Source organism: Ascaphus truei, chromosome 1, assembly GCF_040206685.1.
Source record: "Ascaphus truei isolate aAscTru1 chromosome 1, aAscTru1.hap1, whole genome shotgun sequence".
Classification (NCBI taxonomy): Eukaryota; Metazoa; Chordata; class Amphibia; order Anura; family Ascaphidae; genus Ascaphus; species Ascaphus truei.
The window spans coordinates 49,549,547-49,575,979 of NC_134483.1; the positions used below are offsets into that span (position 1 = coordinate 49,549,547).

General features: G+C 41.1%; 1 protein-coding gene across 1 annotated transcript in view; it reads right to left on the reverse strand.

The window, feature by feature from the left end:
- ADAMTS12 (ADAM metallopeptidase with thrombospondin type 1 motif 12) overlaps positions 1 to 26,173 on the reverse strand; it is a 609,209-nt gene extending 583,036 nt beyond the window's left edge. Inside the window, exons 1-2 of the mRNA XM_075587768.1 lie at positions 25,912 to 26,173; positions 10,161 to 10,519 (exon numbers count right to left, since the gene is read on the reverse strand). Coding sequence (XP_075443883.1) covers positions 10,161 to 10,519; positions 25,912 to 26,041 — 489 coding nt within the window. The 5' untranslated portion in view covers positions 26,042 to 26,173. The remainder of the gene's footprint in view (positions 1 to 10,160; positions 10,520 to 25,911) is intronic.
- Between the last annotated feature and the right edge of the window lie 260 nt (positions 26,174 to 26,433).

Genomic DNA, 26,433 nt, shown 5'->3' on the forward strand with positions numbered 1-26,433 from the left:
GTCTGTTCCCATTTAGGGATTTTGCGGTAACAGTTACTATCCGGTTACTTTAAGTATACTATATTCCATCTGTATCATGAGTGCGTTTAAGAAGGACTTGAGTGACCCTCTGTGGTCACTTATCCGTGTTTTCTATTGTTTCTGTTTTCCCTTTGCACCTGATATATTAGTCTGCATATGGTGAGTGTTGTGTCTTTTTGTGTGTTTCCCCCAAATAAATAACATGACAAATGTAATAAATAAGTGAGTGGTGCAATAGCACAACAACTTACTGTATTTGGCAGGTCCTATCCACATTAACATTCCCCTGCTCCAAAAGCAATCCTGGAATCCACTGTCCAGCGAAAACTGTGCTACCTTCTCTCCTCCTCACTCCTACACTCTGTCTACTTGACTCTATTACTTCACAACTCTTTTTCCCCCTCTCCCCTCACAGTCCTGAAGACGTCTTCACTTGATCCAGTCTCCCTGTCTTGCTGCTAAAACGGCCTGTAAACAACTGCATGCTAAATTGTCTGTCTGTGTGCTCTCACTCCACGACACACTGCAATCTTAATTGCATTGTACCGATGTAGTCAACTGCCTTGGAATGCCACTGGATCATAGCAGCAACGATTAATGCTGTGGGGGGTCTGATACAGAAGAATGGTCACTCAGCAGAGAGCTCTGGCTCTTGTCTTTTTTTGGAGCCATGGCTTTATACCTTTATTTTGGTGGTTTCTGGGGAAGATAAGTCTGACTACATCTGTAACCAGTACACTGAGACTGTCCTAAAGAAAGTAGCCAATTAGCTTTTTCACAGCGAAATCCATTTGGTATGTCTCATTTCTTATCCTACTAGACTTGTCCACTACCTTTGACACTGTACAGTGCACAGTAGCTTATCCTCCTCCATACTCTCCAAACTCTTGGTCTCCGTAACACAGCTCTCTTATAGGCAGTGTACTATCTGTCTAACTGTTCCTTCAGTGTCTTCTTTGCTGGTACAGTACCCCCTCATTTCCACTCCCACTTTCTCTTGGGATTACCACAGGTCTCTGTACTTTGATCTCTTATTATTCGTTTTTATAACCTCACTTGGTGGACTAATTATTCTTTTGGTTTCCATTATCAACTTTATGATTAGAATACCCAAATATTTCTCTCTCACTCCAGAACCATGTCACTGATTTGTTTCTCTGATATCTCTCCCTGCATTTCCACCTAATAACTCTCTCTCCTTACTACATCATGGACTTACAAATTGCAGTAGTCCTTAGAGTGTCCCTCCAACCTTGTGCACTTCTTCTTTACATGACCAGAAGACCATCATGCAAAGGGTTAACTCATACTCTGCTTGGATTCATCAGGCTTCCCGGCCACAATTTGTTTAATGCAGAGTGCTCCCAGAGTTGAACCCCAACTCCCAAACCAGCTGCACCTCATTCAACCCAGGGGACTCTCTCTCCTTGACACACCATGGGTATGCACAAGGCAGCAGTTCAAGGGCTGCCAGAGAGCATTTGCCATTTCACTACTGTTTGCTGATGTTTGTGGTTGTCCATGCCAGGCACGCAAGTAGCTGGCCAGAAATCGCCGGGGAACATGAGCAGCTGAAATCACGGTGCTCGAGAGCCAGCGAGCGTGCTCCCACTCTGGACGATGCCTAAGGCAGCGATTATATGGGCCGCGATGGTGTGTGTGTACGCGCGTCGCAAACCACATCGTCGAGCATGATGAGGCGCGACCGCTTTAGTACAGACAAATCAATTTTTCTTTCCAAGCAACAGCCACGTGATGTCCGCGTCACGTGAAGCGGTTCAGCCAATGAGTGCGAACTCACGTGATGTCATGGCCACGCCTCCACCACGCCTCTCTATCGCCTGAACATTACCTGAAGCACATTTCATATTCTCGCCAGTGACAGACGTGCGCCACGTGCATGCGCTCCATCACGCACACGGTGAGTATAATCTCAGCCTTAGAGAGGCTGATATTGTTACTTAGCTTCCTTTAAGAGAGGTTCTATAGCTCAGGGGTGCTCAACTTCAGTCCTCGAGACCCCCCAACAGGTCAGGCTTTCAGGATATCCCTGTTTTAGCACTGGTGGCTCAATCCGTGGCTCAGTCCTCTACTGATTATAGGTTATGCAGTCCTCAACAGAGCCACTGATAGAGCCCCCAGTGCTGAAGCTGGGATATCCTTAAAACCTGACCTGTTTCGGGGGTCGTGAGGACTGGAGTTGAGCATCCCTGATTATAGCTTATGCAGAGGAATATTTGTTATTTGGTTTAGGTCTATTTCATAACAATTTTTAACAGAATAATTAAAATGTGTCAGTGTATCTGACTGAACACTTCACTGAACTGATCCCTATTATTGACTGTAGCTGATTTTCTACTTGGCAAATTACTTTTTTAAATTCTGTTATGGAAGCTGCTTTAGACAACAAAGGTCGCTGTTAAAAAATAAGCAAAAACTGGCACATAATTGAAGGACCTTAGATATCCAAGTCCGTAGAGCCCTGTCTGTAATCACTCTATCTATTGGCTGAGCACCACAAATGATTTAAACACATGCTGAACTTTCTGAAAGCTTTCAACCTTTTGCATTGATTTGTATTCAACATTCATAGTATTGATAATGGTTTATCTTCCGTAATCTACACAATGTGACCTGACAAACAGGCACATATCAATTCCCCAAGACTATTCTGTTTAGTTTGTTATACAGTATATTACAATCAATGTTTTTGTGCAATATTATAAATGAGACTATAATATTAAACAATACAACCATTATCATTATACAGTACATGCAAGAACAATGTATTTTCATTGGCTTACTGTCCTAAAGTATGTCTATATTGTCATTTATACACCCTGTGAAAGCTACTTACTGTATAAGAACATCTGCTCTAGAGATGGACGAATGTATCAAAATTCAGCCTGAAAACATTTCTAAACATTTTTATTAATGTTCGCACCGAAGGCCAATATTTGTCTGCAAGGTTTTTGGATAACGAATGGGTGTGAATTTATGCACTTCCGCCAGTGGCCACTGCAGTATTTGTACATCTCAAAAACATTCCAATATTCATTGTATCAAATACCTGCATAATACAGTCTGAGTTTTTGTTTTTATACTTTTCAAGCAGTTTGACGTTTGTGTGATTTTTAAAAGTTCTTGGAAAGAATTGGGAGCAGGTTGATTAATACCTATAGCCTGTATGAGTGGACCGCATGCTGAGGCAGATAAATACTCATAGAATTAAATTTTTGCAGGTAGGCTTTACTGACCTATTAAAAGTTGTGGAAAAGTTGTCTCCTGCATACTGTACATGTGGTAAACAAACCAAACATGACATTTCATACACCACCAGCTGTTTTCTTTGGCATTAATTTTATGTTGTCATTAAGAAAATTAATATGTTTTTTTTTTTCCATTGTCATTCCCACATATTTGTAATGCTTTTTATTGCATCTGTTCTAGCAATATAAGAGCTGATCCTGACAGCAAAATTACAGAGGCAGTGATCCATCTAAAGAAAAATGTGAAGTACAAAATTCCCTCCAGACATTATAAAACACCGAAACAAAATCATTTCTTGAATCTGTTTTTATGAAATAGCTTGATAGTCCAGCAAATGTGTTTCCTTGGGGAGATTATATGATATAGACATCAGCGTTCTTCTATCTGCTCATTTATGTTGCAACTCTCCACTAAGTTAATGTTACCCATTTAATGTGTGGAGATGGTTTCAAGTAAGTACAATAACAGCTGAGCCACAGGATAATACGTGCATTGTGTACTGTAGCTAAAAAGTGATATTTGTTTCCTATGGGTCCAATCAAACTGCATACTTTATTTATGGCTCTGTAACATTTAAAGTGTCTGTAGAGTTAATTTTGGAGTTATCGTCTCTGGATGTTTTCTTTCTATATTTTTAATCATGGATGCGTTCTGAATAGCTGGGCTAACATTCTGATTCATTTCTTCAAACAGGTATGTTTCTGTGAGCTGATTTCTTCTATCAATTGAAAGAGAACTTAAATCTAATTAACAACAATCTGGTATGAGCTGAATAGGCAGACCCCTCCCTTAATTGTTAGTCAAATACATGTGATCAGAGAATTTAAGATAGTCTATCTTGGCTGTAAGCCATATGGCTGTGTGTAACATGAAAGTGTCACATTTAAAGTGTCTGTAGAATTAATTTTAGAGTTGAAATTGGAGGTGAAGAGTAGAGAAAGATCTGGATCTCAACAACTTTGCAACTGTGTGAACTTGACTTGCTGGGAAGTCTCTCCTCCTGCATCTCACTATGTCCCCCCCCCCCCCCACACCCTATTCGTTTTTCTGTTTCCTCACTCCTTTGTGAACGTCTCTGTTCTTTCCAACTTCCCTACTCCCCACTGCACCATTATTTATACACCTCTCTCCCAACAACTTCTTTACCCCTCAATAAAAAAACACTGACACAAATCCTCTATTCGCACCCTCTATTGCTCCTTCCTGCTGCTGGGGATCTTCCCTAAGCCTGAACCCAGACATACACACCTGATTTCACCCACGCCTCCCTGCCATCTCTTCCCCTGTAAATGATGTTAACCTTCTGATTTAATACTGACTAACCTTAAAACTCGCCCCACAAATCAAGCATCCCAATAGCCTGCACTCATGGTTATTGTCCCACACCCACAGTCACTCCTACCACCCATTGTGGCCAAGCACTGCCATCTACTGCACTTATTCCCTCACCTTCTGTCTATGTAAGTCTCCCATCATATAATTTAGATTGTAAGCTCTTCGGGGCAGGAATTTCCTTTCCTATTGTCTGATTTTGCTGCGCTTATTGTATTATTATAATTCCCCATACAGTATTCTTTGTGAAGTGCTGAGTACACTTTTGGCGTAAATAAATAAAATAAAGACAATCAATACATTTATAACACTAAATAGAATGTCTCACAGTGATCAAATTGTAAACATACCTGCAAAGTACTGTACACAACAGTGACATCGCCATCTATATTGCTGTGGGCTTTCCAAGAAAAACTTAAATTCAATGATTACAAAATATTCTCCTCAATGCATAATTTACATGTCAGCCCACAGTTTCGGAAGCAATCGTCCTGATTGGAAGTATTCACATATCATTCTTTTAAAAAATCAAAAGTGCTCGAATAAATGCTGGTTTGGTTTTACAGACCATCAATTTTTTCACAGGCTTCTTGGCGGCTAATTCTTGAATGCAAATTATTGTAAAAATCAGGCACCACTGTGTAAAATGGCAATACAGTATGTTTTCTATTGGAATAAAATCAATTCCATGCAAGTGAATAGGGTTAAGATTTTCCAAAGAATGGGGAACACGGCTTCACAACATGCTGAATAGTGTTTATAGCATGGGTGGCCAACTCCAGTCCTCGAGGGCCACCAACTGGTTAGGTTTTCAGGATATCCCTGCTTCAGCACAGGTGGCTCAATCAGTGTATCAGTCAAAGACTGAGCAAACTGGTGTATAGGATTGGAGGAAATAAGTGTCCGAAGAGGAAGGCCATTTACGGAAACCATTACCGCCAATGATAAAGGAAAATAAAAATGATGGAGTGGGCGGGGTAACTCTAGGTAATAATGTCACAGATCAATGTGCCACGGTTTAGCTCAAAATGGTATAGCCATTAAGTTTTTGTGGCCTTATTTGTATTTCTTTTTTTTTTTCCCCCACATTATATTCATCCCACAGATGGGCCTATTTGGAAATTGCTAATGTAGTGATTATGCTCAAGCATTACTTTTAAAAAATAAAAGTGCATTTTACAGTATGTCACCTTGTTTCTGATCTTGGGTTTATAATGGACTCCAGAGATGACAAACAATGATATTTTTAACAATGTGGTTAAGTACTGTAGGTGATTAATTTTTAGGACAGTGTCAAGAAAAGCCATTAATAGATATTAACTTGGATATAAAACTTAAATGAGTTTCACAAGGACTTAAATGGCCTCCATCCCTCTATAAAAATGACCTTGAAATATTTCACCAATACAGTCAATGTATTGAACACTACAATCACCATAAGAAAAATGGTTATAGTACATTAAAACAGCCATCTACAGATGTACGACAGACTGACATAAACACCTGTATAAAACCAGCTGCATCCCAGCCACACAAACACATCTGTAATATTCATTGATATCCTCAGATACCACAGAATCTGCTCTAACATCAGCACAAGAGACAAATACCTGAAATCGCCGTGTAATGCCTTTATGGAATAAGGTCACTCTGCCAGCCAAACACACTGAAAATTTGAATGAGCCAGTACAAATTAAAAAGGATAACTGAACAGATACCTCTAGTCATACAGTGACTTATAACCTAATTCTCACATAACTCATAGATCTACAACCCATGCTCTCTGGGATGAAAGACTGACAAATATTTTTCCAGAACAAATCATAATAACTAGAGATTAGCGTTTTTTTTTACATATTTGGATCCGCCTCGAATCTGGCAGCCTTACATGGCCTCTGTAACTCATAGCCCCTCAGTACATATTATTACTTTTTGCTTGAAGTGCTTTCAAGGTTTCAAATACAATCAGAAACTAGATATCCCTTGGAGGTATGCTGTTAGTAGACAGTTTGTACTGCAACCGATCATCTGGTTTAGCTCACACTGCTAGAGCTGTTGTTCTGAATAACAGAGACTGTGTGGGTTGAACTTCTGATCCTGTTGGGTCTGACACCATAAACCATTCCTAAGGTGCCCAATAACACTTTGTGTGCTGTGGGAAGCAAGTGGAATCACTTCCTGCAGTTTATAGAGTTTTTTTATTTATTGTAAAATAAAGTATTTCAATTCAGTATGTGTCTGGCAGAGGGAACAGTGAATATTTTTGTCCCTTTTCTGTTATACCGTATCCATTTTTGTGCATAAATAAATGCACCAATACAAATTATTGTGAGGAAAAACAAAAAGACTCTTCAGACCACGATGATTCACCACAGATTCATGTTTTCAGACACCAATACAATAACTCCTGTGGACATGCATGAAAACGAGAGGTAACTCTCAAAGCATTACTTCCTGGAAACATTTTATAAATTAATATATAACACTTTTCCCAAGCAGGACACTCACTGTCAAACATGACAGTATTCATTCACAAAAGTTATTTACAAATGCACAAAAGAGAAGAAAATGGGAACTAAAATATATCCAACTTTTGGACTTCAGAAACAATGGCTGAAATCAAGATTCTGGTTCTAGGGTTGCCAGGTGTCCAGTATTGAACCGGACTGTCCTGTATTTGGACACTCTGTCCAGTAAAAATTTAAAGGTAATACTGAACATGTATGTGTCCAGTATTACCTCTTTAGCTATAGTGACCTGACCGGCTTGGGGGGCCGCAGCATTTCCCTGAGCAGGGAGAGAGCAGGGCTGTTGCTATGGGGCTGAGCAACTTACTCCATCCTGATTGGCTGCTGCTTGGTAATGCAGTCAATCAGGAGGAGGTGTCAAGAGCCTAGGGGTGGGGTCAAAAAGACGAGGAAACAGCATGGAGCGGAGAGAGGTGTGTATGTGTCTCGGACATGTCACACCTTTAACCATTGTGTCCTGTATTTTTGGAGAAGCCACCTTGCAACCCTAGTTATGACACATTACGGCAACATTTAATGCACTTCCTGTACCGCATTTGAGAGATTGTGAGCAGAACAGACTGACACCTCTTTATACCTGTGTATTCCTCTACCCCTACAAGTGTGGGTGGAGGTGACAAGGGAGCAGGACACCATGCACATGTAAAAGAGAGATCACAAAAATAGTACAGTACTGTATAGCACAAAAAGGATAATCCTATGAAATTCTGCAAAGGTTATACTCACAAGCAGGACCAAGTCACCCTTACCAAGGAGGGAGGTGAATCAGCAAGCATGGATTAAAAAACACACGAGGAGGTGAAACAGACCCCTGCGCCTCTTAGAGGTTTTTTAATCCATGCTTTAATAAAGATTTTTTAGCCCAGTCCAGCCTTTGCAACTTTTTCTGCGCAGTCATACCCACTGATTCACCTCCCTCCTTGGTAAGGGTGACTTTGTCCTGTCTCTGCATACAGCGAGGAGCACACACACCCGGATGAAAACGGACTTATGTGAGTACTTTATTTTCATTATTTAAGTGGGACCTTCCCCAGGTTCACTGGTTCACATAGTTGCTGGATTCATGTAAGGGTCCGGGTGGGTCCCAGGACTTCCCCCAGACAACCCTTCTTATCCTTGCCAGGCCGTGTTCCATCTAGGGGTTAATCCACACAGCTCCTCACAGCATTTTATCATTACTACATGTGATCCGGATGCAGTAATTTATTTCTACAAGTGGAATTAATGCTCTGTAGCACTAGTCAATTGAGGGGATCCCACCTCAATATTCCTTTTATACTCACAAGCAGTCAGTGAGTAAAGGCATTTCACACATAAAGTGTACACGAACAGTAGTCCCACGTAGAGGGGCGTCTGGGGACCAGGATGGGATGGATAGGGTGCACTACAGCAGAGGACAAGAACACACCATAGCGCGAATTGTGCAACAATTTAATGAATTAAAAAACACTTCACAAGTGCTCACTTACAAAGTACAAGAAGTTATCAGGCAATAAGGAATCAGAGGTACAGGCATATGATGATCTCACCGCCCCTTCCTCTCCAGGACTCGCGATTAGGTTTGGAATGGAGACGCTCTGCCACAGGTGCTCCTAATTGCGGCCGCAAGAAGCAATGAACAGCTCAACGTCTCTCCTCCACGTGTCTTGGTATCTGCCTCGATTCGACGTGTTTCGCTAGAGAACTAGCTTCGGCAGGAATCTGGCACCCTATCCTACACTTGCTCTTAAATAGTCAGTTAGCTCTTCATTGGTGGTGTATAATGGTCTCTGGTGATGTGGGATTAATGCGCTCCATCTGTGACCACAGTCCCCTGGGATACATGATACAAAGCCAATCCAAGATGCCGCCATCAGGACAAAAAACTTACAAACCCCTTGTATAACTTTATCAGCCACATTGTCTTAGTGACACAGTATGTGGCTGATAAAGTTATACAAGGGGTTTGTAAGTTGTTTGTCCTGATGGCTGAGCTGTATTCTGAAGTATTTCTTTGGGGTATACAACAGTGGAGAATTACACAATGCAAATATAATAGACAAGAGCAGGGCCGCCGAGAGCGGGGGGGGGGGAAGCCGGTACTGGTGTCCCGGGCCTGGTGGTGGCAGGGGGCCCGGTGGCCGGACAAAGCAGTTGCCGGGCCGACGTCGGTGTGCTAGAAGTGAGCTTGGCCCAGCTTCCGGTGCGTGGCGCCATGCGTTGGCGGGCAGGTGCGCGCTGAAGTCAGAGAGTTCGGCGTGGGACAGAGATAGAGGAAGAGGCCTGTAGGTGGGGAGAACCGGGGCCCGCCGGCAACTGCTTTGTCTGGTGGCCTGGCCCCCCGGCAGTCACTCGGGGCTCGTCAGGTGTGAAATGGGGGGGGGGCCTTGCAAGACAGCTGACACACGGGGGCGGCGAATGTAACTTTAGTCATGGGTCCCGGGATATCTATCTATGCCCTGGGCAAGAGTGTTTCCTGATAGTATACAAATTAAATGTTGTTTTGTTAGCATTGTAGAAAGCAGTGTGCAATATGATATTCAGATAAGTTATCAAAGTAAATCAGCATTGGTTTAAATACCCCAGAGAAAAACAGTAGAAAAATCCACAACATTATTGTCTGTACTAATACTTTCTACTTATGAATATAAAGTTTATACCCATCAATGCAACCCTAACAATGATAAACAGGCAATACCCAGCATTGTATAAAATCTATGCAACAGCTGGTAACATTGGTAAAGTTAGTGTCAATAGACAACATCTGGTCATTCAAACTGAGATTAATTTCAGTGAAGTAAAAAAAAGTAACATCTGTTCATCTAAATAAGTTGAATAACAGAACTGCAGCTGCAACAGAAATGTAATGAGGGACAGGGCTAAAGGAGCTTTCAATTCTTAAAGTCGAACGTGAAAAAACGTTTCATTAAGCAAGATACAATATAACTAACTTCATCTTCCTTCTATCAGTCATGACCATACTTTGCCACAGTAACTAAAGAAAACAGTAATTAAATTAGCCATTCTTACCAGTCCATTGCAAGTACTTATAGCAGCAGATCCAATGCCTGCATCTGGCTGTAGCACTGTACCAATGAGATGGCAGGAGATTCCTGGGTGAGAGGCAATCTTTACACCACTGTGGTTTCCAGTACGCCTTTCAAGAATGTAGTTATCTGAGAGGAATCCTTGGTTAACAGTCAAGTTAAAAATCAAGTCCTTTGTTTGGTGGAGAATCCTATAATACACCATCTGCGGACTGAGGTCACGTTTCCTTCTGTTACTTTCAGAACGATGGGATAAGGTGTATGACAAAAACTTTCCCCTCTCATCTACTTTCACAGGTTCAACCACTTCATGCGCTGCTGGTAAGGTGTGGGCAATGTGTTCTGAAAAATAAGCAGAACTTACAATTAAGCAATAATCACAGTAAATATACTAAACAGTCCACATGTAGTGTATTTAATGGAAGGCTACTCAAAAGGGTTATATACTGTAGCTTTTTTTCTGCTTTAAAATTGGTCAATGTAATGTCAGAAAATCCTTTCTTCATTCCCTCTCAATTCAGATACAATACCTACTCTACCCCCAAATCACAATCTGGTGATAGCCAAGCCAAATAAGGACACTTTGATACTGCTAGGAGACACATGTTCAAAACGCCTGAGTTTATTTTATAACATAATCAAGCTTGATAGATAATTATAGATATACAGTATATACATTCCAGGTTTCCATTCCAGGTTTCCTTCCTTTATATCTCAGAGAGAGAAAGTGCCCTTTACCTTGCACCTGACATCTTGGGAAGATCGCCATTGAGGTTTTGAAAATCCTGATATCCTGCTATCTGTCCCCCCATAGCTCCAGTTAGAGAGAGAACTTGTCTCTAACCTGCCTTATTTTTGAAAGAGGAATATGTGAGTGGATTATCATCACACTTTGACATTAAGATACCTTACCATACAGGTCGCACTATGTTTGTTTAATCTCTATTTTCCATATATGCCATCCGCGCTCCCCTCACTTGGAAGAAAGAACAGACTGATAGAGACCTTGGAACGATCTATAGAGGGTTAAATCTAAGCTGCTTTTCATTTTTTTTATCACATATATACTTGCACAACATTGTGGTGGTGATTTGGTATTTGTATTTGGTTTGATGTGGGATTTTCCCACACTTAATCACACGTGATAGCATTTGTTTAAATGAGTTCACAATTTATTTTGCACTTACAGTATTAATTGACACTTTTAATCACTCTTTACTTTACTATTTTAGGAGCTCCGGATTACACCTTCCTTTTACCTGGGCACCCCTTAGCCTGGGATAGTTGTCCCCCCTGATGGTGGCTCCTCCTGATGGTTGATCCCCAGATGGTGGATCCCCTGATGGTCTCCCTGTTATTTCTTGTTGAAGAGTTTAACTTCTTCTCTATAGGCGGTTAAGGAATTTAACCCCAAAGTTGCCTACCACACATTCCTTTGAAGATGCATGTACTGTACATGCAATAATGAACATAGTCCCAAGTGGATTGCATTTTAAAATTGTGGTTAATGAATAGATCTATTTATTACATATGTTTATGAAAAATGAATAATTAATAAACCTTACTGATTTACACTCTGCCACAAATAAAAAGGAACTTCAAGGCTCTTATACTTAGGTGAACATAAAGACACCCTTCCTTTCCATTTATAATCAGGCTCAAATATATCCAGGAGTCTCATTGCTCTACAAAAATATTTTGGGATAGATCCACAAAGCTCTGTTAAAACAGTGCTCATAATGTGAGGTTTACATAAAACTGGAAAGTACGTTATGTTCCCTGACTTAACATGGTATCGTCAAAGCTAAGTATTAGAAACTGTGCCATCTCATTTGCATAAGCTAAACATCACATTAAGGTACCAGATTCACTTCCATAAACAAGAGATTATGCAAGAGGCAAACATAATTGTTTCAGATAATGCCGAAAACTTCTGTATATGTTTTTATATTGTACGGGTTCTTTAAATTATAATCTGGCTCTTTATTTTTAATTTGCACTATAGTCCATCAAGTAAATATTTTTCTCGTGAATATTTTGTACACGTTACTCATAGCTTCAGATTAGATGCAGTAAAATATAAAAGCTTCAGTGCATTTTCAAATGGATGTGCATTTCACTATGTTCTTTAAGTATTTATTGCAAGTCCAAAATGTGCAAAAACGGTTGTGCAATTCTGTGCCGTCCCCAAATGGCAAACTTGCTGAATTGCATACAGAATTCACTGGCTAGTTATTAAGCAGCGAGTTTTAATATCCCCCGAGAAAGTCACAGGGGCCTATTCTAGTAGCCCCGATAACCAACTTATCGAGGATTTTGAGCAGGTATCGCAAGGTAGCTTTTCAGAAAGTCTTGATAAGTTGGATAAATCGTGCGGCGAAAGCATTTTATCGCGATTTCTGTTTCCTGGCCAAATACGCCGTGCGGTAGCCGGTGAGAAGCCCCAAATAGCAATTTTTATAAAATTGTGCAATTCTAGTAGCCTCGATTATCTTATCGGGGTTCTGGAATTGCAATTTTATCCAAGATTTTTCTCGCCAGCAGAAGCTGGTGAGAAGCTGGTGAGAAGTGTTGCGAGAGAGGGACTTAGAAAAAAAAATGCATTTTCCCGCATCTGATTGATGCCGGTGGTCTCCGGAGATGATACAAATTTATACCAGCACCGAAGACCCCCGACATAAAAAATGCATTTGCAGGCAGCTTCATAAGGCAATGAAGGGGTTAATTACCAGTGCTCGGTTTATTGTGGGTAGTGGGGGTGGGTGAAGGTGGTATTTTGCCCTTGGTGGGTGTTTAGGGAGGACTTAACCCCTCCATTACCTTAGTGGTTAATACAGCTAATGTAATAAAGGGGTTAACCCTCCCGCTACACACCCCGTAGGTATAAACATCCACCGCGGGCCAAATACCCCATGCCCGCTACCCACAATAAACATCACTGCCTCCTTCTAACTGCTCTGTCTCTTCATACTGTGGTGCCGACGAGTATTCGAAAACAAATCAACAAGACCCAGGTACATGCTGGGTACATGCTGCAACATTTCAGTGGCATTTCTGCAGACAGCCTAATGGCCCATCGGATTAACAAACTGAATGGAACTGCCAGGGACCACTGCTGTGTTAATCCGATGGGCCATTAGTCTCTGCAGAAATGTAACTGAAATGTTGCAGCATGTACCCAGCATGTACCTGGGTCTTGTTGGTGATAGCCCCAGTTTTCCAAGGCAAGTTTAAGGCAAGTTTTAGAATACTCGTCTGCGCATCTGTACTAAAAAAATGGGAAACACACACACACACACACACACACACACACACACTATCCACCACAAAACAATGTTCACCCACACCACCCAACACAAAACAATGTTAACACACACACATTATACACCACAAAACAATGTTCACACACACACACACACACAAACAAACACTATACACCACAAAACAATGTTCACACACAGGATACATGCACCTCTTACACATATACACCAGATAGATATATGCTACACACACACATTCACTATTCACACATACTCTATATGAAGAATTGTAGCAACTAGTTTATATAGATCAGAGGAGCTTTGCTTACTCAGCAAGATCCATGTGAATGGTGATGCTGTTTTTATGTAAATTTTGTGTAGCTATTTAATCTAGTAATTATTAAAAAAAACGTAAAGTAAATGCACTGAACAACACAGTAGTTACTAACATCACAAAATTAGCCTCCGATGAAAATTGTGATCTATGTAGCCATCTTCAAAGCTTCAAAGCCCATGTGTAATACAGGGTATCAATGCAGAAGAGGTGCAATTCAAGAGCAAAACCATTGTACCATATAAATCAAAGCCATAGCCTCTCTGACCTTCAACACATACTTCAGTCTGACTTTTTGAGACTCGAAAACTGGATTTCCCAAAACAAACTGTTTTTAAACACTGACAAGACTGTAACAATGGTATTTGGGACCAAGACTACATTTGTAAAGCTTCCAGTCACTGAGCTCCTGATTAGAACCTGTCACTAGTTTTAAATACCTGGGCTTATGGTTTGACTCAAACTTAACATTCGGGATGCACATTGATACCCTGACAACCAAAACTTATGCCAAACTAGGGGTACTTTACAGGAACAAATCCTCCCTAAGTCTCCTGGTCAGAAAGCGTATTGTACAGCAGATGCTAATGCCAATTATTGACTATGGAGACATAGTATATGGCTCGGCTCCTCAAACCCACCTTAGCAAACTTGACACCCTCTACAATTCAATTTGTCGTTTTGTTCTCCAATGCAACTACAACACACATCACTGCGAAATGCTCAAAGAACTAGATTGGTCATCAATAGAGTCTAGGCGCAAAGTTCACCTTTCCTGTCTCACCCTCAAATACTTTCTGGGCAAGCTACCCAGCTACCTGAACAAGCTCCTCACCCCTACCACATGCAGTACCTATCACCTGAGATCAGACTCCAAAAGACTATTCATGGTCCCAAGACTCAACAAAGTATCCGGACGTTCCTCCTTCTCCTTCCGTGCACCCCAAAACTGGAACAACCTACCAGAGACTCTCATATCCACCACCAGCTTAAGTTCTTTCAAATCTAAGGCTGTCTCACACTTTAATCTGAATAGAACAATGGTGCTCAAAGTGTTGTGTGTGTGCTTCTGAAGGGAGGGAGACACTGGGTATTAAGGTATTATGTATTAGTATACTCAGTCCATAATGATGGGGGTGGGGGCACCAGGAAGCCCTGAAGGTTGGGGAAGTTGTCCTAGGACACCCTCCTTCACCTCATTGGGATAGCCCCTTAAGAGTACTCACAATTTTGTTCACCTCCAGAGTCTCCCTTCCAATGCGTGCTGCTATATAAACGAATTCCAGAGATGTAGGTGTGTAGCGCACAGCATTCAAAAGAGAACAGGTCTGGCAAAAACTTTCTTTATTTGCAAGGCATAAAAAAGAGGGGCGCAACCCTTCAACGCGTTTCGTGCAGAGCATTTTGTCAAGAAGTTCTTCTTGACAAAGTGCTCTGCACGAAACGCGTTGAAGGGTTGCGGCCCTCTTTTTTATGCCTTGCAAATAAAGAAAGTTTTTGCCAGACCTGTTCTCTTTTGAATGCTGTGCGCTACACACCTACATCACACTTTAATCTGGTCTGTAACTGTTTCATACGCTCATAATATATTTTTTCTTTAACTGTGCATGCAATGTCTTGTATATAATGTATACCTTGTTCATTTATGTAACTGTATTTGTAACCATGTATTATTTTGTTTTACTCTGTGTCCTGTGTGCCCAGGACATACTTGAAAACGAGAGGTAACTCTCAATGTATTACTTCCTGGTCAAATATTTTATAAATAAATAAAGAAACAAATAGAGATGTTGCAGACATTACTACTCCAGTTAATGCGACGTGTTGCCTTAAAACTGGCACATTATTTAATACTACAGCTATTGAAAACAATGATTGAGATAACGCAAGTGTTATTAACTGCATTTTATGTGTGTATTTTGCGTTACCTTCTGCTACATCTGTAGCACTAAAATGAATTGTTTTCTTTTTTCCACATGTTTGCATCACGTTTGCCTTTATACATATGCCTCGCCGTGTAGCTGCAGGAAAGAAAATTCTAGGATGTCATAAATAAGGAAAAAGCAATACTATAAATACTGTAATAGGTTTTATTACTTTTCCTAGTTGCCTAACAGGAGCGGATGTTTAAATGTTAGGTCATTATTTTTCACTTACAGAACATTTAAACTACAGAAACAAATCTGAAAAGCAGATGAAACTTGGAACCTACATTGAGAATCCACATCCACCCAAGTCTGTGAACTTTGAATGATCTTGGTTCCATTTTTTTTTAAACCATGTGACATCTTAGGTTTGTCTACTTACAGTACAAACCAGAAACTATTTACTGTACGTTTGTCTACTTATGTTGGCCTGTTCAACACAAAGAGGCTTACTGTACGTATTGTACTACATTGTGCGTTGCAAACACTTTTTTTGGTACAAAATTGATGCATGTCAAGCCCCATCTCAATTGTTCTTGTCAAGCATTTCCGTGTACAGAAATGGCCTGCACTTGCTGTATATACAGTATGTAAATTGTATCTACTAAAAATATATATTTCTGCGCTCCACAAAATCAATTAAAAATGCATCAGAATTGTTCACCATGGTGAAATTGGAACAAAAGCATAAAAATACTTTTAATAGTGTTAGTGCAAAATTAAATTGCTATCTATCAACCCAAAAATGTTTTTGATACAGCACCGATGTTTCATTGAAGCAGCAATACTGGTTGATTTCTTTTTAAATTACAGGATTGAAGCAGAGGGTCTGCGGATCTGAATTCTGTTCATTTCAGCTCCGAGTCCCCCCGCTTCCAGAGATACTTACCTCTGTAGGGGGTGCTGATATCTCTGTGAAGTTTAAATGTCCCGCTCACGCAGACCAATAGGAAGCCGCATGGGATGCTGTCACAGCTTCCTACTGGCTCACCTGACGTGGGACATTTAAACGCCACCATTATGTTAGGCACACTGCTTTTCTGCCTACATATATACCGACACTACTACGGGGGTTAGTATGTCTGGAAGAAGGTGGTCTCCGGAGCAGAGATTAACACAGTTCAGCTCCAGAGACCCCCTGCTTCAATCCAGTAATAAAAGCAAACAAAAAAAACTATACATGAAACCTGTGTTGTTGCTTTAAGTAGGTTGACAAAATGTATTATTTTGACAGTAAGGCTATTATAAATTATATTATGCTAACAATTGATATTAACCAATACTAGTTATAAATGTAACCCTAATATAAATAATTCTGTTCTCATTTAAATTGTAGCAGTCAGGTATTCAAAATAAGGGACGTGTCAGATCATTTCAAACGATAAATTGTGTGGCGATCCACAGAAGTCTGTTAAATATTTAGAGTTTCGCTAAATTGGGGTAACCGGAGGCAGTCACAATGGATATCCCCAAAGGTGATTAGCGTTACAATGTCCACCTGAAAAATAGAGGATCGCTAACTTTTAATGGACGCCTGGCTTCCTCATCTGCAAATCATAAGATAATGAACAGATTACCTAACGATGCAGGTCCTCAGACCTTTATTCATGTTAGCGCATTGAAATAACGCTATGATAATTAGGTCACACCAAAACCTGCCGTTACTCATATCCAGACCAGGATTATCATAGCGTTATATCTTGAAATAGCCTACAAGGAAAAAGGGCAGGTCTTAAGGGGTATAGACATGATTCTACTGAGTGTAGCACTTAACCCTTTTATTACATGTGTAATACAAAGATATATGATGGAACATATTAATGTCAGAAACAGATCAACAGAGGAATCTGATATTGTGTTATTTTCATGTAAAAAACTACACTATTGTTTTTTTTTTTATGATTAAAGAGAATGTAGGATATATTTGTGTGGCCTACCGTGGTATATAATATTGAGTGTATTAAGGATGGGTGTACAACAATGTGTCTACATATTAGAACAAGAAATTCCAAGAGACAGAAGTTGGCAAATTAACTTTTATTCCCACACAGTTAATTCCCTGTGTGTGAAAAGAACGAAAAAGTGAACTTAACAATATACTGTTCACAAAAGTGTACAAAATAAATTGAAAAAAAAAGTACAGCACGTCCTCTTGTGCAACCCCCTGGTGCGAGGTCTGCCATACTGTACCTCAAACTTGGCACAAGCAGGGTCGGTGGTGTGGGCGAGTCACAGGATGGAGGCGGAGGGGGAGTTGGCCCCAAAATTGAGACGTGTACCAAAAAATCACCCGGCGCTCTAAAGATATATAACCCAAACACCAATTTGAATATAAAATTTGCAACCGTGATATAACCTTCGTGCAACTTAAATTAGTGACATAGGAGCTCATTCGCTAAACTTCAAAAAGTGGCTTATAGCCCCATAAATGCCCTTATAGTGCGATATTGCATGTGTTGTATTCACAAAGCTCTAATAACAGGGCAATATCGCACTAAAACGGCTTATTATAGTACTATAACTCTGGCAAAAAAAAAGCCATACAATAAGACACAAAATGCCCAAAATTGCATTTCTTGCCAGAAACTGCTATTCATTAAGCATATCGTACTTTAAAAACTTGCAATATTTTGGCACCAGCAAAAGGCTGGTGCTAAACATATTGCAAGATGCATAAAAGTAGTTTTCTTTTAGTTTTACTGCACAGGATTGCAGGGTCCCCGCAGGTCTCCGGGGGTCCCCGTCGGTCTCCGCAATAAAAATAAAATTGCAGCCAGCTTCATTAACTAAGTGGCTAACCGCTGAATGGGTTAATATAGGCACTACATAGTTGTTGGTACAGGGGTGGGTGAAGTTTTTAGTTGCCCCAGGGTGGGTGTTTAGGCCTTAGGGTGGCAGTTGAAGTTAACTCCTTCATTGCCTTAGTGGTGGTTACTACCACTAAGGCAATGAAGGGGTATAATCCTCAGCCTATCCTCGTGCAAGACCTAAATACCCACCCTGGGGTAATTACCATCTTCGCCCACCCCTTGTAACATCAACAGGAATGGGTAAAAGTGCTATTAACAGAAGATGGCAAAAAAAATTTTTACAGTATAATACATAAATACAACAATCCCAGCATTGTATATATCTTCCTCGTCACGTCACCGGGAGATTTAAAAGCACAGGCGATACCGGCACCCCATACCGGAGCCTGTAACTCGGGAAGTAGGGGGTCCCCGAAGCTGAAATTCATGCGGTTCAGCTCAGGAGAGCCCCTGCTCAAGTACACTATTAGTAAAATTCACATTAAAGCAGCTTCATTACCTTAGCGGCTAGCTGCTATGGAAATGTTTTTTTTTTTTAAATGTTGGTGTATATGAGCAGGGGGTCTACTGAGCTGAACCGCGTCGATTTCAGCCTCGGGGACCCCCTACTTCCCGAGTTACAGGCTCCGGTATGGGGTGCCGGTATCCCCTGCAGTATTTAAATCTCCTGGTCACGTGGAGGATATAAAGATGGCGGGGGTACTTGTGCCACATAACGGGCGCTACTACATTTTTTATGTATTTATTTATAAAAATGTTTTACCAGGAAGTAATACATTGAGAGTTACCTCTCGCTTTCAAGTATGTCCTGGGCACAGAGTTATAACAATACATGGTTACATTAAGAGAACAGAGGTTTTACAGTCACAATTGGTCTCGCTTGCTCTCTCTCTCATATATCCATGGATGGCAGGAACTTGCAAATCAGAATTTCTGCAAAAATGTTGCCCATCTCCCCAGAATTGCACCAAAGCATATGTTACCATTGTGGCCAAGATCATATCTGTTTAATTAGGCATTTTAAGTATTGTATCGTTCTGAGTCTCAGGTATGTCTAGTATATATGAAGTAGGCAAAGTCAAATAGTAATCCCACGATACATGTGTGGCCAGATCTCCCTCTGGGTTCCCCTTGGTTCCCTGCTCACCTTTCCTGCGGCCTGGGAAGCTACAGGTAGCACGGGTGCCTCTGGCAGGGCGGGAGGACCCGGCGCTGTGTAGAAGTAAAGCAGCAGGGAGCTCCGGTGCTCCGGAGGCTTCGTGGCACACCTGGCTAGCGGGGGCCACCATGTTGGGATTGGCGCCCGCACAGGAGACACATATCGCTTTTGCAGAACACCCTGATGTGCGGCAGCCATTAGAGGGAAAGGGGCGCATGCGCAATGCAAGCGCAAGAGCGGCGGCCATTACAGCTCAGCTACGCAGGGGAACTGCAATCTCTAGCAGCCCCGGGGGCTGCTAGTCAGATGGGGAAATACAGCCAATAGGGCTGCAGCATTCCCCCTGCACCAAGAGGATACATTTGACACGCTTGGACAGCCACACCAGTCAGAGCTGAGAAACACAGAGAGGTGAGGGTGTGTGCAGGGTGTCAGTAGCCCTTGCACTAGGCCAGAGACCCCCTTATAGGTCCCAGCTATGCCCCGTCTCCCCCATAAGCTTGTGACTGCTACAGAGAATGGCCCAATAGATAGGGACACTGCCCCAGTAGTTGCAAAGTGTCAAGGACACAGCAAGACGCCGCGCAGTATCTGCGGCCTGTGGTCTGGGACCAGACCATCAACGAATTAGAGACTCTTTTCATGGTGGGACACTTCAGCGGGAGTCCACCCCACGCAGAGGCAGAGGCTTTGCTGATAACGACGTCAGTGGATCAGCGGATCCCTGCTTGCTCTTCGGCCATACCCGGGTGCTGGCGCACCAGGGCAGGTACCTCAACAAGTTCACCAACAACAACAACACTCTTATTGTGGACAGCGCTGTCACACACACATTGGGTGGGTTGGCTCCTGTGGACACCGGGTGATTAGGTGCCCAGGGCACCTCAGTACTTTGGGGGAAACCCCACTAGATGGGGACAAGGCGGTTGGGGTTACAGCCGTGAGAGGCATGCCGTACATATGTTATTCAGTTATATATATGTTCTTATCTGACGTTCTGTAAACCTGTTATATATAGACAAGTGTGTGTGTATTGCATTGGTCCTGTGTAAGGGGTATCCAGCCGTGCTAGGATCCTTCACAGGTGAAGGCACTGTCACCGGACAAACCAGGTACACCCAGGCCCCCTGCAGCGGAGGATCAGGCCTCCTGTGAGCCTACAGGTAACAGCGCACCACACGTAGTCACCCTAGACACGGGGGAAAGGGGGCTACACAAGTAAGAAGAATGAGACGTTTTTGTGTGAAATGTTCATGTCATGTCATATGCTATGTCCATGTGGAAATATGACGCTTAGGCCCAAACACACAAAAGAGTGCTTAGCTTTATCACGCCCATCTTTCCCATTCATTTGAATAGGAGTAACGACATGCTGATGTTTAGCACCCTTTTGTGGATGTAAGCTGTAGAATGTATTTCAGGTCAGAGTACATCCACAACACAATACAATTTAGATACTTTTTAATCCCTGTACTTGGCAGGATTTATTCGCACATTCCTTGCTGTGTTAATGTAATTTTATTGAAGAAACAACATCGCATGATGCAAAAGTAATTGCTTATGGTTCAAGGCGAGAATTTCCTGTGAAATTATTTGTAGTTGTAAGTGGTTTTTTTAATGCAGCTATAAATGTTCAGCTTAGTAAAATGATTTAGAGTGTATAATTAGCAATTTAAGATTGAATGCTGCTAACAGTGGTCCCGGTGAAGTTTAACATTCTTATCTGCAAAAGAAACAGATACCAAGAAAGAGACCAGAAGCCAAAGAAAGAGTAACAATTCCTGCTTTCCCCCTGTTCTTATATTTTGTCCCCGTCGTCTCTCCTTCAACTTACTTTACATTATACTGCCTGGAGACACCACCTCCCGGAAACACTAGTCTTTCCTAATCCATCAAGCAGTTATAAGTGTCATATTATTAATTGAAGAAGTGAAGAAAATATATTAAAATACATATAGATCAAACAAATTAAAAACCCTACTGTTCAATCTGTGAAACTGTCATTTCTCCAGCCAGACCCCCAAGGTACAAAAGATTGGTAGCTCCTGAGTGAGTCACATAGGGGAATTAAAGATAAGCTCTGTGTACAAAGCAAGTTATTTAACACCCATAAGCTGGGGCAGAATTCCCATTAGGCCTGACAGACTCGGGCTTAGGGCAGCAACATTTTGGGGAGGCAAATTCTCCCCACCCCCCACCCATATATAGAGGCCCCACTCTCTTCCCCACTGAGTACAGGGCCTCTGTAAAGTTCTTGCCTATTCCTTCATGCCACCCTCCTCCTTCAGCATCCCGGCGTCAAATGACGCTGTGCCAACACGTGGCGTTACATCACGGCATGAAATGGTGCTGTGACGTCATGTTACCATGTGACGTGACGCCGTGTGACAACACATTGACATGACAACGCGCTGGCATGTGACGTGGCTTTGTCATTTGTCACTGAAGAAGGAGAGCGGCACAAAGGAGGAGTGCGGAACCAGGTAAGTGCCTACGTTCGGTAAATCCACCACTGCCCATATGTAGTTTTGTCTCGCTAATATACTTTATAAACATTTCATTCATTGATGTATCATGTCCCCCTTATTTTCTGCATCATTATTGTATTGTTATGGAGAAGGTAAAATGGAAGATAACATTCAGGGTATTCCATCTGATAGATACTGTGTGTTCTGGAAACAGCATTGCTCCTACATACAGTAGCTGAGCAGATCTAAAATGTTCATGTTCTCATGCAATTAAGCTTATTCAACTACTGCACAGTAACTCTTATTACATTCAATGACAGTTTGGGTGCAAAATTGCCTTGATCTGCACTTTTGCAGTTTAATTATTACCCCCAATGAGTAGAAATAACATGGTTTATTCTTTACTGTATGATCTCAAGCGGCAGACCGGGCCTTTTTCGGCTGAAATTCCCCTTTGGAAAACAATGGGGAATTTTTGCAGAAAACAGCCAAATCAGCCATTTTTTGATCATATCGAATGAGCCGCACACTCTCTAAGAACTAATGAAAAATGATTGCATTAGCTGAAGTTCAGATAGCAACATGTTTTAGTGGATATATACTGTATATTTGACCCAATCACTTGTATAGGCCAATACAACTTTACAAGAGGTCACCAATTGCTTGGTTACTCCAGGGCACAACCAAAAGTGTAATCATTTAAAGAAGCAAGCCCCCATATATTTTATGGTACCTGACCCGGGGGCTCCCAGAGGCGATCACTAAACCTGCTGGGATCCCCTGATTCCTGAGAGATTTGTAGTTTTTTTGTGCTGATGATTGTGCCGCTTTCTATTGCTCATCAGAGAGTGTCTGAACTCCACCCACCAATTATGTCTCCACCAAACAAGCCATTCTTTACTAGTGGCAAATACCGCAAATGTCTCGGGAACTAGGTGAGTCCCTGGAACACTACATAATAGGCTAGCAAAAAAAAAATCACAACATTTAAAAAATACAATCACTTTTTTTTTTCATTATTATTATTTTTGTCTTTGTGGAAGCATGAAGGTGTACTACAAGGGCAGCCAGCTTCAGTCCTCACGGTCCGCCAAACTGGTCAGGTTTTTAGGATATCCCTGCTTCAGCACAGATGACTCAATCAGTGGGCCACCTGTGCTGAAGCATGGATATCTTTAAAACCTGACCTGTTGGTGTCCCTTTAGGACTGGAGTTGACCACCCCTGGTATGGTATGTAGTGTTTTAAATGAATCCTGTTGCTAAATAAGATTCTCTGTGCAGTTCTTCTGCATTCACTATACTAAAAGAACATCCTTTTGGCAATAAATTAAAGCTAAGACAATCCTATGAAGTCTTTCAAATTCTGAAATCTCTTAGGCCCAGATCCACAAAAGGGTGCTAAGCTTCAGCACCCCTCAGATCCCATTCATTTGAAAGGAAGTAAAGGTGCGCTATACAGTAGCTTGGCATCCTTTTGTGGATCTGGGCATTATTTTTTCATTCAGTGGGGGATTTGAAAGCAGTGGGAGGAGTTAGGAAGGAGTGTGTGTGTGTATATGTGTATATGTGTATATATATATATATATATATATATATATATATATATATATATATGTGTATATATGTATATATATATATATCTTTATTTATATAGCGCCATTAATGTACATAGCACTTCACACAAAGGGTAGAAGTGCTTCAGACATAAAAGTAACATTTAGGAAAAGGAGTCCCTGCTCCGAAGAGCTTACAGTCTAATTTTGTTGGTAGGAAGAACACACAGAGACAGTAGGAGGGAATTCTGGTAAGTGCGTCTACAAGGAGCAATGGTCAATGTATGAGGTGTTAATTATCAGCCATGGAGCTACTCATATGCTTCCTTAAGCAGGTGTGTTTTAAGACGTATGTATGTATGTCTATATATATATATATATATATATATATATATATATATATATATATATATATATATATATATAAAAATTAATTGGGTAAATCAACCACTACATGTAAAATGGGTAATAATCAAGTTTCGTACCATTGGTACAAATTTGATAAAGATGTTTGTAATAGACGCAATGTCACAAGTATTGCATGAACTTTACTGACATTAAGCACCAAACTGATAAAAACTGGGACTGTGTTTTTTTTTTATTTTGACCATATAGACTTATGCAACATTTTTTTATGATCATCATAATAAAGAACGCTTGTAATATTAAAACTACTTGTTGGTCCAATTAAAGGTATCCTACCACCTACTCGCTCTCCCTCCTATAATATTAACGAAGGAAATGATAGTTAAGATGCATCCCATATTAATATGTTTATCAGATACAGATGTTTTCCTACTGCTTCATAAAAATGCCCCAATTTGCTGCCAGGCAAATAAATAGTTTCCGCATTAAAAATGGTGGGAACATGCTGACACGTGTTCCAGGTGACAATACTAACACCAAGGCTTTCAGTATTTTTACAACTAGCAGGTTTGTACATTTTTTGTATCCAAATTGTGCTCATTTGAACAAGTATTGCATTTTAATTGTAGCAATTCAAATATATTTGAATTGTATTTATATTCAAACACACTCAAACACACACACACACACACACACACACACACATACACACACACACACACACACACACACACACATATACACATACACACACACGCACACTTATATATATACACACACACACACACACACACACACACATATAGTTCACTGTGTTTTATATTTTTAAACTATCTTCTTTATATTTAAAAAATCTTGAATAAATCTGAATTTCAACAACAACATTACATTAATGATACAATGGGACATTTGGCATAAATAGGTCACTTTCCATACTAACAAACAATCTTTGCACAATTCCCTGTGGTTGAGAGTAATTCCTTATGTTGCTGAGGTCTTATTAAAAAATGACTTACACTATTCTAAGTTCGAATAACATTGTTTCCAACACAGGCATTTCAATGGTATTGTTCTGTTCTGTTTCTGTGTAATCTGAATAATAGAATAGAAACTATATATAGATATACAGTAGCGGCAGCTTTTATTTGAACACTTCCCGCACGGCAGGATGCGTGCAGGAAGCGTGGAGACGCGGCTTGTTGCGGCGCACTGTGACGTCACAGTCACGTGCGCGCCCGGCTTCCCCGGCTTCCCCGACACCCCTGGAGTTTAAAGTGAGGTAAGCGGGGGTGCAGGGAAGCAGAGGGGCAGAGCAGGAGCTGGGTTCGGGGTCGGGAAGGGGGGGTAAATTGCGCGCGAAGTGGAGGGGGGTGCGTGTAGGAAACGCGGCGGTGCGCGGTCTTGACTGGCGGCAGCCGGAGTAGATCCCAGCATGCCGCCGGCATTTGTTCAAATAAAAGCTGCCGCTACTGTAGCTATAGATAGATTTACAAAATGACTGCAAAACCAGTAAGAGGGTGGAAGAGTAACACTGATTTAAATTTGCAGCTGTCTTTCCTGCATTACAGTAATATGGAGGTGTTCCAGTATTGTTTATGGATTCAAAAATGTAAAATAGATTTTATGCGGCATTTACAGTACTATTGTAGCTAAAATACTGCAAACTGTGCAGTAATGGAATGTAAATACAGAGACAGAGTATGCATAATACAGTATCAGACAAGGTTGTGCCTAAAAGCTAAATGAATAATCTTTATTCCAAACGGTAAAATTGCATACATTAGTATCACTTCAATACAAGAACAATGCTGCAAGTAACAAGATATGATCAAGAGTAGCTGGTGTGTAAGTCACTGACCTTGCCTCTTGTGTGGAAAGTCAAATTTGCCCTGCTGAAGCTTTGTACCATGGCAAGAAGTCAAAATGTAAAGGAATTGAATCAAAAAGGAAATGTTGGTAATCCAGCCCCTCTGCTGCATATATTGCATGTTTTAGGCGAGAAGGTGGGGATAAAAAGAAATACTGCATTAAAGTCAGCAGGCAAACTCCAGAATACAGCTAGAAAGCAAAGTACAAGAGTGGTGGGTTGCCTTGGAGAGAAGCAAATTTAGTGTTTTAAAGAAAACCATAAGAGAAAAGTGCATTCCTTTTCAGAAAGGGGAGTGATTTCAGCCCCCAGTGTCTGATTTCTTTAGAGGAGGGTTTACTTGGAAAACTTCAGAAGTTTCCAGGGAGTCCCTCATCTGTTTCATTCACATAGCACCAGTAGCATTGATTTTCAGTGCTAACTAAGGAAACATTTTTTTTCACTATATCCCCAGAACTCTTTTCTTTCGCAAAACAGATAATTTCAGACACCACTCATTTTTATGTTAGTGTA